This window comes from Cyprinodon tularosa, unplaced genomic scaffold (assembly GCF_016077235.1).
Source record: "Cyprinodon tularosa strain WSP-4 unplaced genomic scaffold, ASM1607723v1 ctg693, whole genome shotgun sequence".
Taxonomy (NCBI): Eukaryota; Metazoa; Chordata; class Actinopteri; order Cyprinodontiformes; family Cyprinodontidae; genus Cyprinodon; species Cyprinodon tularosa.
In genome coordinates, this window is record NW_024039444.1 from 400,998 (window position 1) to 419,992 (window position 18,995).

The 18,995-nt window shown below is 41.8% G+C and overlaps 1 protein-coding gene across 1 annotated transcript in view; it reads left to right on the forward strand.

The window, feature by feature from the left end:
* Positions 1-5,130: 5,130 nt before the first annotated feature.
* LOC119771891 (desmoglein-2-like) overlaps positions 5,131-18,995 on the forward strand; it is a gene marked incomplete at its 3' end in the record, with an annotated part of 34,348 nt that continues 20,483 nt past the window's right edge. The window contains 1 exon segment of the mRNA XM_038268122.1: positions 5,131-5,289. Coding sequence (XP_038124050.1) covers positions 5,245-5,289 — 45 coding nt within the window.

The following is an 18,995-nucleotide window of genomic DNA, read 5'->3' on the forward strand; positions in this document are numbered from 1 at the left end:
ATGGAAAAATGGCAAAAAGGTGGCATGAAGAAAAAACAGGAAGAAGTTTTTATAAAAATCAGAAGTAAGTAAGAAAAAGAAGAAATGGAAGCAGAATAGAAAGGAGGAGGGAGAGATAACGAGGTTAAGATTTGGGAAAACAGGACTTAAACACTTTTCTAAAATCAAAAGCAAACTACTGGAAAATTTAATTACTGTGGAAAATATGAAACAATAGAACATTTTATACTGGAATGTCATCAACATGAAAGAGAGAGAAGATCTACGAGGAGAGAGTTTGAATGAAAAGATTCATTTATTAGATATTTTGAGGAAGAATTTGGAGAGTAAACATATACAAATAATTATTCAATTTTTAAAGAAAACAAAATTATTTAATAGAATTTGATTATAGAGAGGGTGAATGTGTGCATGATTTAGATGGGTAGAACAATAAGTATGTCATTTTTTTTCTTAGAAATTATATATATATATCGGTGTGTAAGTTTTCCAAAAAAATGTCGGACTCCGTAATTTTCTCTGGTCCCCTCCCTGATCTGACCAGTGATGACATGTTTAGCCGCATGTCGTCATTCAACCGCTGGTTGTCTAGGTGGTGTCCTGAAAACAACGTGGGCTACATTAATAATTGGCAATCCTTTTGGGGAAAGCCTGGTCTGATTCGGAGAGACGGCATCCATCCCACTTTGGATGGTGCAGCTCTTCTTTCTAGGAATCTGGCCACATTTATTAGTCCTCCAAAACCCTGACCACCCAGGGTGCAGACCAGGAAGCAGAGTTGTAGTTTAACACACTTCTCTGCAGCTTCTCTACTGTTACCCACTCTTTACTCCATCCAGACAGTGTCTTGTCCACGACCAAAATCTAATAAATTAGCAAAGATTCCTGAAGGAGTAAATCATGATAATCTAATTAAAATCAAAATAACTCCAATTGGGGAAAAAGTTAAAACAATTAAATGCGATTAATGCGATTATGCAATTTCCCCTAAAAGTCTACTAGTTAATGACTTGATTTGTGATAATCACATTGACTTGTTTTGCCTTACAGAAACCTGGCTGCAGCAAGAGGATTATGTGAGCATAAATGAGGCAACTCCTTCAAGCTATTTAAATTTTCACATACCCAGAAGTTCTGGGCGAGGAGGAGGAGTAGCAACAATCTTCCAGTCTGACTTACTGATTACTCCCAAAACAGTTAATACCTACAACTCTTTTGAACATTTAACCCTTAATTTCCCTGATCCAAATTTCAAGGCAAGAAAACCTCTTCTTTTTGTAACTTTGTATCGTCCACCAGGTCCTTACTCTGAATTTTTAGATGAGTTTTCAGAGTTCCTTTCTGATTTGGTATTAAATACTGACAGGGTCATCATAGTGGGAGATTTTAACATCCATGCTGACATTGAAGGCGATAGCTTAAGAGCAGCCTTTAATGCTATCTTAGACACTATTGGCTTTGTTCAAAATGTGAATAGTCCCACACATTCTCATCTTCATACTTTGGATCTTGTGCTGACATACGGCATAGAATGTGAAGAAACAACAGTATTTCCTCACAACCCTGTCCTCTCTGACCACTTTCTAATAACCTTCAGGATTACTTTAACAGAGTTCTCCTCCCCCAAAAGAAGGTTCAATTTTAGTAGATCTTTATCAGATATTGCAGTTATAAATTTTAAAGAATCTGCTTCACTTTCTCTCTCCTCTGTGTCGCTGAGCAGTGCTGCAGAGTGCAAAAGCATAGCTTATTCCCCTTCACAGGTTGATGATTTTGTTGATGGGGTTGCTAGTTCTCTGCGTATTGCCTTAGACAACGCAGCTCCTTTGAAAATGAAAACCGCTAAAAATAGAAAGCTTGCTCCTTGGTTTAATGCAGAGCTGCGTACTTTGAAGCAAAATGTTAGGAAACTGGAGAGAAAATATCGCTCCACAGGCCTGCGAGAGTCCTTCCTAGTCTGGAAAAATGGTTTACTGCTGTATAAGAGGACCCTTTGTAAAGCAAGAGCAGCATACTTCTCCTCATTAATAGAGGAGAATAAGAATAATCCTAGATTTCTTTTTAATACAGTTGCCAAACTCACCCAGAGCCATAGCTCTGTTGAACCGTCCATTCCACCTGTTCTTAGCAGCAATGATTTTATGGGATTCTTTATAAATAAGATTGATCTTATTAAAAATAAAATCATAAGCACTCCTCTATCCACGATTGTACCTGAGGTAGTCATGGAATCTGAACCGGGTTTAGACTGCTTTGATCCAGTTGAACTTTCTGAATTAGCAAAATTATTGTCTTCATCTAAGCCTTCAACTTGTATGTTAGATCCAGTTCCAACCAGGTTATTTAAGGAGGTATTCCCTTTGATCTCCTCCTCCATTTTAGATGTGATTAATCTATCTCTGTTACAGGGATATGTACCTAAAGCTTTTAAGGTTGCTGTAATTAAACCTCTGCTTAAGAAACCGTCTCTTGACCCAGATGACTTGGTCAATTATAGACCTATATCCAATCTTCCTTTCTTATCCAAAATTCTTGAGAAAGTAGTTGCCAAACAAGTTTGCGATCACTTCCACCATAATGAACTTTTTGAAGAGTTTCAGTCTGGCTTTAGAGCTCATCATAGCACTGAAAAAGCTCTGGTGAAAGTCACTAATGATATTCTCATGGCCTCAGATAATGGACTTGTATCTGTGCTCGTCCTGTTGGATCTTAGTGCTGCATTTGATACAGTTGACCATAATATTCTTTTAGAAAGACTTGAATATTTTGTTGGAATTAAAGGAACAGCACTAGACTGGTTTAAATCTTATCTATCTGATCGAATTCAGTTTGTTCATGTTAATGATAGATCTTCAACACGCTCAAAGGTTACCTGTGGAGTACCACAGGGATCAGTGCTAGGACCAATTCTCTTTACTTTATACATGCTCCCAATTGGTAGAGTTATTAGACAGCATGGGATTAATTTCCACTGTTATGCTGATGATACCCAGCTATATCTGGCTATAAATCCAGATGAAGCTAACCCATTACATAGATTACAGGCATGTCTTGAAGACATAAAAACCTGGATGACTCTTAACTTTCTGCTTCTGAATGCAGATAAAACAGAAGTTATAGTCTTTGGACCAGAGTCTCTGAAAAAGAAGCTGATTAGTCAGTCACTTCATTTGGATGGGATTAAACTGATTTCAGATAATAAAGTAAAAAATCTTGGTGTTATTTTTGATCAGGACCTGTCATTTAAATTCCATATCAAAGAGGTTTCTAGAATTTCCTTCTTTCATCTGAGGAACATTGCAAAAATTAGAAATCTCCTGTCCAGGGGTGATGCTGAGAAACTAGTCCATGCATTTGTTACTTCAAGGCTGGACTATTGTAATTCTTTACTATCAGGAAGTCCACAAACTGTAGTTAAAAGCCTTCAGCTGATCCAAAATGCTGCAGCCAGAGTTCTAATGAAAATTAAAAAGAGAGATCATATCTCTCCTATCCTGGCTTCTCTTCATTGGCTTCCTGTTAAATCCAGAATAGAATTTAAAATCCTCCTTCTCACATATAAAGCCTTAAATGGCCAAGCTCCATCTGATATCAGAGATCTGATTGTTCCTTATGTTCCTAACAGAGCACTTCGCTCTCAATCTGCAGGTTTACTAGTGGTTCCTAGAATTTCTAAAAGTAGAATGGGAGGCAGATCTTTTAGTTCTCAGGCTCCTCTCCTGTGGAACCAACTACCAGTTTTAGTCCGTGAGGCAGACACCCTGTCTACTTTTAAGGCTAGACTTAAAACTTTCCTTTTTGATAAAGCTTATAGTTAGAGTGGCTCAGGTTATCCTGAGCTATCTCTATAGTTATGCTGCTATAGGCTTAGACTGCTGGAGGACATAGGGACCCCCATTTCATCATTCTGCTTCATTCTATCTCTATTCTCCTAACTGCAGAATCTGTTAGTTCAATCTCTAACCTTCTGTTCTCTCTGCTTTTCCTCAGAGTAGCCTTGCCTCGTCTGTTCCTGTTTGGCTGTGACGTCATCCTGGAAAGAAACATCAGCTGTGCTGCTGCCATCAACACCCTTGTTTGTAGATGTTGGAGATCGGCCTGTTTTCCAGTGTGGTCTTGTTTCTCTGACTGTGACTGAGTGGATGTGCTCTCTTCGTCCTCTGGCATGGGAGCTGCCTTGGAACTCGTCTGCCTGGCTGTGTGTTTCCTGGACGGGGCCGCCTTTTACAGCTGCTTTTTGTATCTCTGCTTCTGTCTCCTTGAACCCCAGTCGGCCTCGGCAGATGGCCGCTCACACTGAGCCTGGTTCTGCTGGAGGTTTCTTCCTGTTAAAAGGGAGTTTTTCCTCTCCACTGTCGCTACAAGCATGCTTAGTGTGAGGGATTGTATTTGAGTCGATGCAATCAACTGGTTTTCCTTAGATAGAAAACTTTGTATCAATTTGACTGTATGATCTGGTTGAACTGTAAAGTGCCTTGAGATGACATGTGTTGTGAATTTGGCGCTATATAAATAAACTGAATTGAATTGAATTGAATATATGTTTATTAGTAGACAGTCCATCACAAACTACACTCCATACCAGTAAGTGCCAATAAATCCAAGAAGAAGAAGAATCAGCTGTGCTAAAGCAGAGAAACTTCTAAATCCTGCAGGCCAGCGGCCCTCCAGGACCCACTTTGGGGATCCCTGTTTTAGATCATAAAGTAAATCAGCTTTCTAATTTCAAGGCCCTTAAATCCTTTTGACTGCTTTATAAACCACCTTCACTTTCTGCCCTGATCACTCAGGCAGGTTGCAGTTCATGGTCTGTTTTAGGGCCTCAGAAAGATTAGCACAGCAGTGGAAAAATAATGTTTTTATCCTGCATAATGAGTCTTTATCTGGAACATATTAAAACACAGAGTGTTGGTTATAAAAGGCTGATGGGTAAAATAAAAAGCTGATGTGGTTTCGGTGGAATTTGGCTGTCGGCTGTTATGGATCCTCCGTGTTTCAGCCTGTGTGATGGGAACCTGTAATTGGCTGACTTCTAAAGAAGTCACGAACTGGCAGGTTAGGTGTTTTCTCCCACGCCAGCCTCAGGTAACCCCACACCGTAGGGGCGTGACGACTCTTTGCTGCTGTGTGTGATTCTGTCCAATGTTTTAAAGCCTCCTTCCTGAAACTGTTCAGACCAGACAAGGAAAAAGTGCAACAGGACAGAGTTTGTATTCTGAAACCACTGGACTTTTCTGAGTGACTATGACCCGACGGAGCAGGTCCTTTCTGCTGTTAATTCTGTTTGGGGTGAGTCCAGATCAGTTTTTTTTTTTTTGTTTAAAACTACTTTTTGAAACAAAATAATCCCCTTTTCCCTCATGTAAAAAGGTGCATGTTTAGTTAGAGAGCGCTGGGTGTGGCCGGCTGCTTTACTGAGCCGATCTTCCACACGTAAGACTCCATCTTCCAGCCTTGGACACAACTTGTACAGGTGGCTACTTTTCTTTACATTTTGTCCCTTTTCCAGACATGAAAACTCATCTGAAAGCTTTCTTCTCTGGCAAAACCGGATAATGACTATCTCAGCCTTATCAATGTCCTCCACTGTAAGACATCCTTGGATAGCTGTGCGTTTGAACGCGCATATTTCCTTTTCCATCATTCTGTGCTGCTGCATGTTCACTTCATTCTGATTGGCTGTAAGCTCTTTCCTCTTCTTGAAACAGGACCAAAGCCATTCTTTGTATTTCAGCCACCATGCCACAGCTTTCTTTAACCGTATCCAAGAGGAATAGTGATGGATCAAGTGAGTGGTAGAATCCTCAACATTTACAGCATTAACAACAGCACTTTTCTTAACCTGTGGATCATCCTGGGATATATGGTTTACAGGCTCAGGGTTCACAGGCCAGTCTGTTTCAGGTTGGCAAAGAAAAGAAGGTCCCCTTAACCAGAGTTTGTCTTTCAAACGTGCCTCAACTTTGACCCCTCTAGATGCTACATCTGCTAGATTTGAAGCTGTATCCACATACTTCCACTGAGCAGGGTCAGATGATTTCAGTTTTTCTGAAACACAACTTGCAACAAACACCTTGTATCTTGAGCTCTCATTTGTAATTTATTATAGCACAGATGTGCTATCTGTCCAAAACACAGATTCCTGAACATCCATGTGCAGCTCTTTCCTCCACAGAAAGTCCATGCGACTTGCCATTGTTGCAGCAATCAGTTTCATCCTTGGAATAGTAATCATCTTGAGTGGGGCGACACAAGCCTTTCCCATTATAAATGCACAGTGCCGTTGGTGGTGCTCATTATGCATCATCGGGTAAGTGACTACACCATAGCCATCCTCACATGCGTCACAGAAATTATGTAATTGTGCACTGACAACATTTCCAAACTCCAGGGGTTTTAGACATCTATGTAATTCAAAATTGTCCAGCAGATGAAGCCCTTGCATCCACTTAAGCCACTTGTTGGAGACAGTCTCAGGTATGGGGTCATCCCAACCAATTCCTCCTCTGCACAAATCCCTTAAGATCTTTTTTGGGGACTGTCATGATGTGTTTTAGAGGTCTGACCCAAAATGCAGAGAACCACTCAGAGAGCAAGGCAAAAGGTTAAACAGGTTTACTGTGGAGTTCAAAGGGTTGGATTCAGGGAAACTCAGAGAGCTGGTGAACCGGAACTGGAAGTAAGAAGGGAAGTTCACAGAGGTTAGTTCAGGGACCGTGGGAATCTTGGATGCCACAAAGTTAATGCTAGTGAGAGACTCACGTTTGGGGGGGTTCTTCTCTCACTTTGCATCCAGCCTGTGTGGGTTGATCCAGAGAAGAGGGGACATGTTGAAGAGTGGACAGGTAGACATTCTTTGGACCCGGAGGAGCACTGGAGTGGATTGTCACTTGGATTTCTGTGAGGGACTTGAACAGCACATGTGGAGGTTTCTCCCCTGCTTAGTGTGAACTCAGAAAACAATCCTTCCACGGGAAGAAGACCAAACTTCCAGTACGCAGGAGGACTTCCTGCCAAAGGCAAAGACAAAAACAAGGTTAGACTCACAGAAACAAAGACTCAGGTTAGACTCAGCTAATCTCAGCTTGGCTAGAGTACCCAAAACTGGCAAACACTCTGGCGTCAAGGTAGTGACAGTCCACTGCTTAAGTACTCCTCCAGATAATGATCCAAAGAACTGGAGTGAAGGTGTGCAGGAAAGACCAAGAATGACAGGGCGCCACCTGGTGGTGGAGGGAGAGACAGACACAAAACAGACCACTCAAACTGGATTCCTGACAGGGACAGAGCATACCCAATGGATCATAAATTGAGGAGACAGCAGAGAGAATGCCTCTGGGGGTGAATGGCCTTTCCTTCCATATAATGTTGAATTTAAAGGTGTTGAATTTAAAGGTGTTAAAGGTGTTTAAAGGTGTTAAAGGTGTTTAAAGGTGAATTTAAAGGGAGAAACTTGACATACCACTCCAAATCCAACACTCTTTCAATGGGCATAAACTCACACTCCAGATCCAACTGCCTCATGCATTTAGCTCTGTGAGGTTCTGGGATGGTCTGAATCAATTCACTTCTGTTACTGAACCACTTAGTCAAACAGAACCCACCTTTAACACATAGAGACGTGAGCTCACGACAGAGGGTCAGTGCTTCCTCTTCTGTTGCAACTGACACCAAGCAGTCATCAACATAGAAACGGTGCTGCAACTTATTCACTGTCTCCTTTCTGTAGCCATGTCCAAAATCATCTGCACATATTTTGAGGGCAAAGTTGGCACAGCTAGGGGAGGAAGTAACACCCAAAACAAGCACTTTCTTTTTATATGAATCATAGCAAGTCGGCATCTTCTGGTGGCACTCGCACCTGATGAAACATGGCTTCGATGTCGTCCAATGATCTAATGACCACAGGTTCTCTCCTGAACCTGGTCACAACTCCAATTAGTGAGCTGGTTAAATCAGGGCCTTGCAACAACTCCTCATTTAGAGACTGTCCATTGAAACAGGCACCACAATTAAACACGACTCTCAGTTTTCTTTTTGTTGGGTGGTAGACACCGTGATGCGGTATGTACCAAACCTTGCCATCACGTCTTTCCAGCTCTGCAACAGGAACTCTTTCAGCATAGCCTTTACAAAGGAGATCATTAACAAAGGTGTTATACTCCATGTAGAACATTGGATCCCTTTGAAACCTCCTCTTTAAGTGGTGTAAACGTTGTTCTGCCACTTTCCTGTTATTGGTCATGCTAATGTTTGAATTTTTAAAGGCAGAGCGATCTGGTAGTGACCATCAATGTGTTTTGCTGACTTTCTAACCATATCCATGAACCTCAGGTCTTCTCTTGACAGACCTACTTGTTCCTCAACAACAGACTCTGGAAAATTCATCTTAAATTGCTGTTGCCATAGTTCATCCAAATTCACAATGGACACACGGTTCATAGTTACTGCCTGCTTGCAGTAATTGGCCTTTCCACTATTTCCTGTTAGTGGTCCATTTACTGTCCAGCCCAGCACTGTCCATACAGCACAGGGTCCATTATGCACACTGCGGATGACTTCGAGCGGTTCCATGGCTCGTGGGACATTAGAGCCAATCAGCAGCTCAATTCCAGCTTCAATCTGTGGTAAGTAAAGATGTTTTAAATATGGCCACCTTGTCAGATCCTCGTTTTTGGGAATGTTTACTTTGTGGACTGGCATTGACAACTGAGTATATGCTTTTGGCAACTTGATAAAGGTGTCATCTTCAAATGCTGCCACCTCCAGCTCTGGCACAATATAACTACCGACTATTTTCTCCTGTCCCATAGTCCTGAGTAGAATGTTTGCCTTCTTCCCAGATAAATTGAGTTTCTGTATCATACTCTCAGTACAAAACACTGCAGTACTTCCCTGGTCCAAAGAGGCATAGGTGAAAATGATCTTATTGCCTTTCTTTGCTTTTACTTGTACTGGCACAATAGAAAGCTTGCAATCCATCTCACCGGCCCCTGTAAGTCCATTGGAAATCAAAGTGCTGTCCAGAGCCACGTGAACACTTCTCTCAGCCGATTCTGTCCTTTCCACACTATCCTTATGAAGTACGGTTGGAATGTTTTTGGCTGCACTTCGCGCAGGAAATCTTCCTTTGGCAATTTTTGCTGATGTGTCCTATACCCAAGCAGTTAAAACAAGCACCATTTGCTTTCAAGAAGTCAATTTTCTCCTTGTGCGCCTTTTCTTCAAACCGCGCACACATATCCAATGTGTGTCCTTTAGTGCAGCAGGGACAAATCTTTTTGGCTCATAGTTTTATATCTTTAGATTTGTTCAAAGGTGTGCCTGTTCTTTCCACATTATCCACAGTGGTAGCAAAGCTGGTTCCTTTGATGCTGGAATGAGGCTGAAGTTTGTGTTTTATTTGTTTATTTGATGAAGTGATGTCCTGAATATTTCCAAAAACTGGGTCTGTTAAGATTTTCACCTGTTTCTCAACAAAGCTGGCTATATCCATAAACCTTGCTCTTCTGTTGTATTTTTCCTACAGGTCACATGCATGGCATCTCCAGCGGTCTCTGAGTTTGTAGGGCAGTTTTTTAATGATCTCCAACATGTTTGTGGGTGTGTCTAGGTCATTTAAATACTGCACATCTTCCATGGCATTGCAGCATCCACGCAGAAAGAGGCTGTACTCCTGGAGGGCCCTCACATCCTCTGTCTTAATAGAGTTCCATGACAGAACTCTCTCCATATTGCCATGGGAACTTCGCAGTCTGTTATTGTGCATGTTTCTGTCACAGTGTCACAGCGCCACCAACGGGTTCAGTACGTCCACCACAGCATCTACTGTGTCGCTGCATCGTGTCATGTGAAGCTTTGTTTGCTTTTACCATTTAGAAAAGTTTGCCTTGTTTGTCTTATGTTGTTGCAGCCAAACAAAGTTGGAGCAAAATGACTTTCCTTTATCGGGCTCAGAGAACATCTTTAACTCAGTTCTTTAAGTGAGAAAACTCAGCTGGACACATTGAAGAATCTTGATATGTGCTACCCTTAACGTACCAGTATGGAAAAGCTATTGGTAGGACAAAAATCAAGTTACTTAAATGATTCTCTTTCATTCCCCCCAGACTGGGAAAAAAGGTATTCCAATGTTTTCCAAAAAATCCCAGTACAGAACAAAACTCTTTCTCATCTCATGATTTTTCACCAAAAGACACCGCACCCAGCCTGGATATATTTATACCTTACTCTAACTGGTTGGGTGTGCATATTTATGTCTGCACAGCCCAGTGCGCCGGCTCATGGCCTGTGAGGTGATTGGTTAAGCCCAGCGGGCCCGGTACCGGATCCAACTGTTATTCTAACAGTTTGATGATATTATTGGTAAATTTCAATGAAATGACTTATCTTAGGAGCAAAGACTTTGCCTCATGCAGAAGGTCTCCAATAATGGAAATCAGAATACCGTAAATCCTCTAATATAGGCCAGGGTCTTTATTTTACTGAGGTACATCTTGGTCCAGGCCATTATTGGAAGGAGGCCAGAATTAGAGGCAGGCCTCTATTTCTATTTGATCAAAACAGACGACCAGTGGAATGAATAACAATGAGATTTTGTGTCTCTTTGAATCAATAAAATACTAGGTTCATTTATTGAATAAGTACAGTTACCATAACGATATACAGAACATTATTCAGACATCTTCCAGCAGCTGCAATGTTTCTGCAGAATGGAATCTTGGCCAAACTGACTTGCGAAACAAAGTTTAAAAAAATTATGGAAACTGTTCTGCCATCACAGCGACATTTTATTTGAGGCAGGCTAAATGGAAGTAGGCTACCAGTATCGTATATTTCAAGGGAAATTCAGAACAATGAAGGCCAACGAAATTCTGTAATTTTACGCTGCCTGGTTACCACCAGACCTACCGGTGATCACATGTATCTTTCAGATCAGATTGATTGTGTAAGGCCACTACGATCTCTGTGTAAGGACGGGACTTCCCATGCTAACCTGCTTGGATTCGTTAGCAAACACTGCCCCCCTGTGGTACTTGTATGTTACTATCACAGGTTGTTGAGGACTGCCCAGGAACATCGTTGGTTCTAATTTTAGCCCCGGCCTGTATACGAGTCCGGACATTATTTACCTCTGCCGAGAGCGAGACCGGCCATTATTAGAGACCCGGCCGCTAATGGAATACAGGCCAATATTAGAGGATTTACGGTATTTGTTTGACCAGATTTCCTTTTATGAGTGGGAAAAAAATCCCATTTCTGCCTAGCTCCCTGCCCACTAAAACCTTTGTGGAACAAACATGCTTCAACTTATTCAGTTCAAGTTAGATTGATTTTTAGTCAAGATGTGGATCTATAAAGTCTGAGGGTTCATCCAGAGTTTCAAATAAGCTTTCACAGTGTTTTGCAGTTTTTATTTTAGAAAAAAATGTGCCGCTCTTTTTTTTTTTCTTTTTTTTTCTTTGTTTAATCACCTATAAATCAAACATGGTGACATTTATAATATTGGTTCCACCTTAAAAATATTCCTCAACGCCTTCCTGTCACACAAATACAAACAATTTAATTTCCAATTTATAGCTGAACTTGCTTTAATTCACATATTTAATTTCAGGCGGAATTTGCTCCTAAGACAATAATAATAATAATAATAATACATTTTATTTGTATTGCACTTTACATTTCAACAACATCTCAAAGTGCTACAAAATTCATAGTTAAAACAAAAATGTACAATAAAAACAGCATATATAGTTAGATCGAGACATTACAATAAAATAACATACATGTTGAGATGTGGAGATCTGCAACCTTTTCTCCAGCATATAGCGCCCTGGGTCTCCTGAGCTGAAGCCACCTGCACACCTGAGGCTGATTCATCTCATCAGGAGACCAGCTACTTAATCAGCGGCTTGACTTCTCTTCAGCGCCGGAGTGTTGACCAGTTTTGGTTAGCAGAACCTGAGCCTCAGCCTGAACCTAGAATCTCTGTATGCTCTGGAGAGTAATCATGATTCTAACCTGCCTCTGTCTTCTCTGCCTCATAGGAAAACCTGATCGAAGTCTGGAGCTCTGGAGGAGCTCATGTTTGGGAACCTGCCTGCCTGCTCTGAGAAGCCAAACCTGAAGATCCTCAGTCTGAATATCCCTGCTAGTTCTCAGGAGAGAACTTGGAGAACAACTCAAGGTCTGAACCTTGCTAGCCTGAAGCTAAGCTCTGTCGCTGCTAAGCTCTCTGCTGAACCCTCAGTCTCTGGACCCAACTGGTTCCCTCTCTCCACCGATTAGTCTGAACCTCATCAGGTACAACTCAGAATCAAGCTCTGTCAAAACATCATTGCTACCTGGCTAACCAATCAATCCCTCTCTGCAGATAACTCTGTGAACCCAGTCCCGGACCTGTACCAGAACCAGTGCAAATATTTACTCTGTGTGTCTTTATCAAAATAAACAGTTGAACTTTTACTCAGTCTCCTGTGGTGTTCTGCATGTGGGTTTAATCACAGAGACCCATCATGACAGAACACTCCGTCCATAAACAAAACCCAGCAGATCACCTCCGGAGGATGATTGAAGAGCAAGGAGTATTTTTACAAGACCATTTCTCTACCCTCCGTGAGTTCAGGTTAAGTTTGAACCAGCAGTGTGTTCTGTTACAGGAAAGAGCTGGCCAATTCAGCAATGCTAACTCCGGAGCGGAGCCTGCTCAACTTCCGGTTCCGGAGCCACATCTGCCTCAAAGGTCAGAATCTGTCACATCACTTCCGGAATTCCGTCTGTCCCTCCCAGAGAGATTTTCAGGTATACCCTGCAAATGTAAAGGATTTTTGTTTCAGTGCAGATTAATTTTTGAACATTCACCTGCCAGTTTTTCCAATGATAAAAGAAAGATAGCCTTCATCCTTTCTCAACTTACTGGTCGAGCTCTTGAATGGGCGGAGGCTAGGTTTTCCTCAGAATCCAGTTTTCTGTGCACCTTTGCAGAATTTATAACAGAATTTTCCCAGGTCTTTAATCAAGACTCAGACAAATCCATTGATTCCCGAGCTTTGCTCAGCTTAAGCCAAGGAAATCAGACTGTGGCAGACTTTTCTATTGACTTCCGGGTTAAAGCCACAGCTTCTGGTTGGAATGAGTGTGCACTTAAGAGTGCCTATTTTAAGGCTTTAAATGAAGACATCAAGGACGAACTTGCCACTATCGACGAACCAGCTAGTTTGGAGGATTTAATCAGCTTGACCATCAGGTTGGATAATAGACTTCAAACTAGAACCAGGTCAAGGCAAAGAAGCCATAATTTTTCTGCTGCTGCTCCCGCATCTAACAGCACTTCTGTTTTTTTCTGAACCTCTAGAGTCCAGTACCAGACCAAGGATTAAGAATCAATCACAATCCGCTCCTGTTCACGCAACTCACTTTGTCTCCTCGTCTACAGAAGGAGCTGAGGTTGAACCCATGCAGATTGGGCATACAAGGCTTTCCAATGAAGAAAGACAACGAAGATTCAGCGGAAATCTGTGTCTGTATTGTGGTGAGCCCGGCCATTTTATTTCCACCTGCCCAGCTAAATCAAAAGCCGGGGTCCGTCAGAGGATGTGAGGAGTCTGACGGACCATCTATGATCTGAAAGATCTCCTCACCTTCTATTACCTGCAACTCTGTTCTGTTCTGATCAGACTCTCACTCTGTCAGCCTTCATAGACTCTGGTTGTGAGAGAAATCTTATTGACTCTAATTTGGTCCAACAGCTGAAGATTGAGACCATTCCTCTGAAGAAGCCACTCAGAGTTTCAGCCATTGATGGGAAGAGGCTGCATCAAGTCACTCATCAGACACGGCCATTAGAGCTCCTGATCTCTGGAAACCACCGTGAGACTCTAACCTTTTTTGTTTTTCCCTCTGCATGTTTATCCCTAGTGCTGGGATACGAGTGGTTGGAGCTTCATAACCCTCACATCAACTGGGCTGAACGTCACATTGAGTCTTGGTCCACTTCCTGTCACGTCTCCTGTCTCCGTTCTGCGGCTCCTGCTATTCAGTCCCCTAGAGGTAGGGGGGAGATGGACCCTCCTGACCTTTCTTCCGTTCCTTCCGAGTATCACGATTTGGGACCAGTCTTCAGCAAGGTCAGTGGGATGTCTCTTCCACCTCACAGACCATATGACTGTGCCATTGATCTGTTACCAGGAGCTCCCCTCCCCAGCAGTAGACTGTTTAATATCTCCAAACCTGAGAGAGAGACGATGGAAAAATACATCAATGAGTCACTTGCTGCTGGGATCATCCGACCGTCTTCATCCCCTCTCGGTGCTGGCTTTTTCTTTGTGGGAAGAAAGGACGGTTCTCTCCGACCCTGTATAGACTACAGAGGATTGAATCAAATAACCGTCAAAAATAAGTATCCCTTACCATTGCTAGCATCAGCTTTTGAACCTGTTCAAGGGGCAACAGTGTTCACCAAACTCGACTTAAGAAACGCATATCATCTTCTTAGAATAAGAGAAGGAGATGAATGGAAGACGGCATTTAAGACCCCCATTGGCCAATTTGAATATTTGGTCATGCCTTTTGGTCTGACAAACGCTCCTGCCTGTTTCCAAGCTCTAGTAAATTATGTTCTCAGAGACTTCCTCAACGTTTTTGTTTTTGTATACATCGATGACATCCTGATCTACTCTAAGAACCTGTCTGATCACAAGAAACTCGTTCGTCTGGTCCTTCAAAGACTGCTTGAAAATACACTCTTTGTAAAAGCTGAGAAATGTGAATTTCACCAACCTTCTGTCACTTTTCTAGGGTTTGTGCTTGAGGGCGGGCAGGTGAAGCCATTTGAAGACAAAATAAAAACAGTTCTGGACTGGCCTACTCCCGAGAACCGCAAGCAGCTTCAAAGATTCCTGGGGTTTGCAACTTCTATAGACAAGGGCGTAGGAATATGTTTACAATTGGGGGGGACACATGTCGGAAATCTGAGATTCGTAAATATTCAACAGAAACATATCTTAAGTACGCTACTTAAAAAAAAGGCTATTTAATCGTTTACTTTATTCCTTTATAAATGTGTTTGCAAAAATAATGCATTTAAAATTAACATAATGCATTTGTTCATAAGATGTGAGCATATCACCAAACAAAATGACTGGAGTCTTTTATAAAGCAAAGGGAGATGTCTTTCAAGGGCTTCAGCCCTTGGCATATTTAGTGTCCGCATACGCACTAGAAAATCAAAACAATTCCGTAGGCCACACAAGTGCAAAGTTTGATACGTTTTATTTTGTCAAACTTGCAATAATGGTCAAAAATGAATTTATATAGGTTGACTGACAGAGGGAGCTGACAGTGTGTTGAAGAATTATGGACAGGGCGCTTTGAAGCATCTGGTTCAAAAACGCATTATCAACCTTTGGTAGAAATCCATCCATCCTTCCATTTTCTGTACACCCTGTCCCTTAGTGGGGTCTGGAGGTGCTGGTGCGGGGTCCACCCTAGACAGGTGGCCAGTCTGTCCAGACCTTTGGTAGAAATGGCGCCTTTAATTCCAATTTGCAGTACAGAACAGAGAAAACTACAGAGTTGTCAATGTTGTGTTAATCTGTTTATAGTGTAAAAAGAGGAGCCAGCAGTTTATTTGAGGAAATAAAGATGCAGAAGTTAATTAGTTGGTTAATTAGTGGTTGTGCAGCAGTCCGCTGCACGACCAATGCGGCCGCCGCTGCTAAGAATTAGAATTAATTCTCCCTGTGGTTTTAACTAACGATCAGGAGCGCGGCAGGTATAACATCTGTCCATTTCGGCGAATCAAAACCATGCAAAAAAAAAAAAATCCTCGTAAAACGCACGCCCAGACCGGGCTAATTTCAACACAAGTTGTGTTAGGTGACTGTTACTCACACTGACGTTTCAATTTTAAAAAAATCTGAGTAAGTCCTCCTGCTGTTTCAGCCTTTTAGTTGGTGGTGGCAATGTACTGAAATGAGATATAAAAAAAAATATATAAAAAAAACATTTTGGCTAGCGTGGCAAACGTCTAGAGAAAGTTAGCAGTTAAATATTGGATGAGTGATCAGCCCAAGACTACGGAAGAGGATTAGGGCCACTGAAAAAAAAAAAGTTAAGTGATTTTTACATTTTATTTCAGTTTAATACGGGAAAAAAGTCAGGATTCTGACTTTTATTTTCAGAATTAAGACTTTTTTTTCTCAGAATTAAGACTTTTTTTTCTCAGAATTCTGACTTTAATCTCAGAATTCTGACTTTTTTTCTCAGAATTTTGGATCTTAATGTAGATGGGCACCATGAAGGCAGAGATGTGGAGCACTCAGCTTCACTGACAAAGATGTGAGTTGTTTGAGAGAGCCAGTGACACATTGGTGGAAAATGACAGAATTAGGCAACTTTTTACGTACCCGAGGGGTCCACTCATTAATGGAGGAGCAGAAGGTCATTAAAACAAGAGAGCTAGTCTCTAAAACAGACATGGCTATGGCTTGATGCTAACATGTTTGTTGTTAAACATACTTTTGTTATATTACATTTGTGTTGTGTTTTCCAAATAGTGTAGAAAATGAATGGTGGGTTTATAATGTTTACCTTTTATGAGCAGGACAGTAAGCAGAGAAGTGTAGCATTACCTCCAACTAGTTAAACTGATAATTATGAGGTTATTCAACAAATTCCTCAAGTAAAAAGGTGCAACTTTTATTTTTTATTTATTTTTTTTTTTTTACCAGATTTGTTGATTAATTTCAGAATTATGTATTCCTTCCAAATTTCCAAATCTGAAGAATTTTTTAAACCAATATCTACATTATTTAACATTTAGTTTGTTTTAGCAGTACTTCCTGTTATATTTCTTTATACGTATATTTTACATTTTCTTGCAGATTTGAAATTGTGTGCTTGTGTAAACACAAGTAGTCAGTCTTTACTCTAAACATATATTCTGGTTATTTTTTAGTTAGACCTTCTTGTTTTTATATATCTGTATAGTACCCCCCCCCCCCCCCAACCACCAAAAAAAAAAAATGTAAATTGATTAGAAATATTAATCATCTGTCAGATATCTGAGAAAAAAGTCAGAATTCTGAGATTAAAGTCAGAATTCCGAGAAAAGTCAGAATTCTGACTTTTCCCCCCATGTTAAACTAAAAAAAAAATGTAAAAATCAGTTAACTTTTTTCAGTGGCCCTAATCCTCTTCCTACAAGTCTAAGATGCCTAAACCAAAAAGATTCAGTTTCTATATATGAAAGTGAACTGACAACAAGACGTTATAAATAAGCACTATTCATAGCAGCATTCCCGACAGACCATTTTACCTCATTAACAAGTTTCTGACTTTCTGTATCGCTGTTTCCCTCCCGTCTGAGTGCTCAAACACTCAACAGTTCACAGAGGGGAGGGGGAGTACAGTGACGTAACGCTATGTTGCGCCTTCAAAATAAAAGCACGATAGTTAAAAAATTGTCAAAATCTAATATTTTGCGGTACAATTTTTGGGGGGGACATATCCACCTGGCTTTTATATTGGGGGGACATGTCCCCCCCGTCCCCCCCGCTTCCTACGCCGCTGTCTATAGACGATTTATCAGGAGCTACAGTCAAACAGCTCTACCTCTCACAGCTCTGACTTCTGTTAAGAAGGCGTTCCACTGGTCTGCAGAAGCCGATGCAGCTTTGAACAACCTGAAGGCTCTCTTTTCCAGCGCGCCCATACTGATTCAACCTGACCCCTCTAAGCAATTCATATTAGAGGTGGATGCATCTGATTCTGGATTGGGAGCTGTTTTGTCTCAACAATCTGACTCAGACCAAAAAACTCACCCTTGTGCCTTTTTCTCACGCAGACTTTCTCCAGCAGAGCAGAATTATGATGTTGGAGACAGAGAGTTACTAGCTATCAAGCTAGCCCTGGAGGAGTGGAGACATTGGCTTGAGGGCGCTGGACACCCTGTCTTGGTTTGGACGGATCATAAAAACCTGTCATATATCCAGTCTGTAAAGAGATCTAACCCACGTCATTCCCGTTGGTCTCTGTTCTTTTCAAGGTTTAATCTGATCATATCTTACAGACCCGGTTCCAAGAACATCAAGCCCGACTCTCTTTCTCGCCTATATTCATCCTATAAGCCTGAAACACCCGAGCCTGTTCTCCCTGCCACTTGCACGGTTGGAGCCGTTTCCTTGGAAATCACTGATCTCATCAATCTTGCCTTGGCTTCTGAACCTGACCCAGGAAATGGACCTCCAAATAGGACTTATGTTCCATCTTCTGTCAGATCCCTTCTCATCCAGTGGATGCATGCAGCCAAATTCTCAGCCCATCCTGGTATAAGTAGAACCATCGCCCTCATCACACGACATTTTTGGTGGCCGTCCCTTCACAAGGACGTGAAGGAGTACGTACTGGCCTGTCCCATCTGTGCCAGGAATAAACCGACCCACCAACCACCTTCTGGGCTGCTACATGCTCTGCCTGTTCCGTCTCGTCCATGGTCCCACATAGAAGTGGATTTTGTTACCGGTCTCCCAGTTTCCAAGGGTATGTCAACCATTCTAACCATAATTGATCGTTTCTCTAAGGCCTGTCATCTGGTTCCCCTCAGGAAACTACCCACAGCTTTCCAAACCGCTCAGCCCCTGGTCAAGCATGTTTTCCGTCTGCATGGTATCCCACAAGAGATTCTGTCCGATCGAGGTCCCCAGTCCATCTCCCAGGTTTGGAAAGGTTTCTGTACAGCTCTAAATTCTAAGGTCTCTCTCACTTCCGGATATCATCCACAGACAAACGGCCAAACGGAGAGGATGAATCAGGAGCTAGAGTCAGTTTTTGTCATGGGTAGAATACGCTCACAATACACAAAAATCTGCTGCTACCGGCCTGTTTCCGTTGCAGATTTCCATCGGCTATCAACCACCACTCTTCTCTGCAGATGAAAGAGAGATCTCCGTCCAATCCGTTCATCATCACATCCGCCATTGCCACAAAGTGTGGAA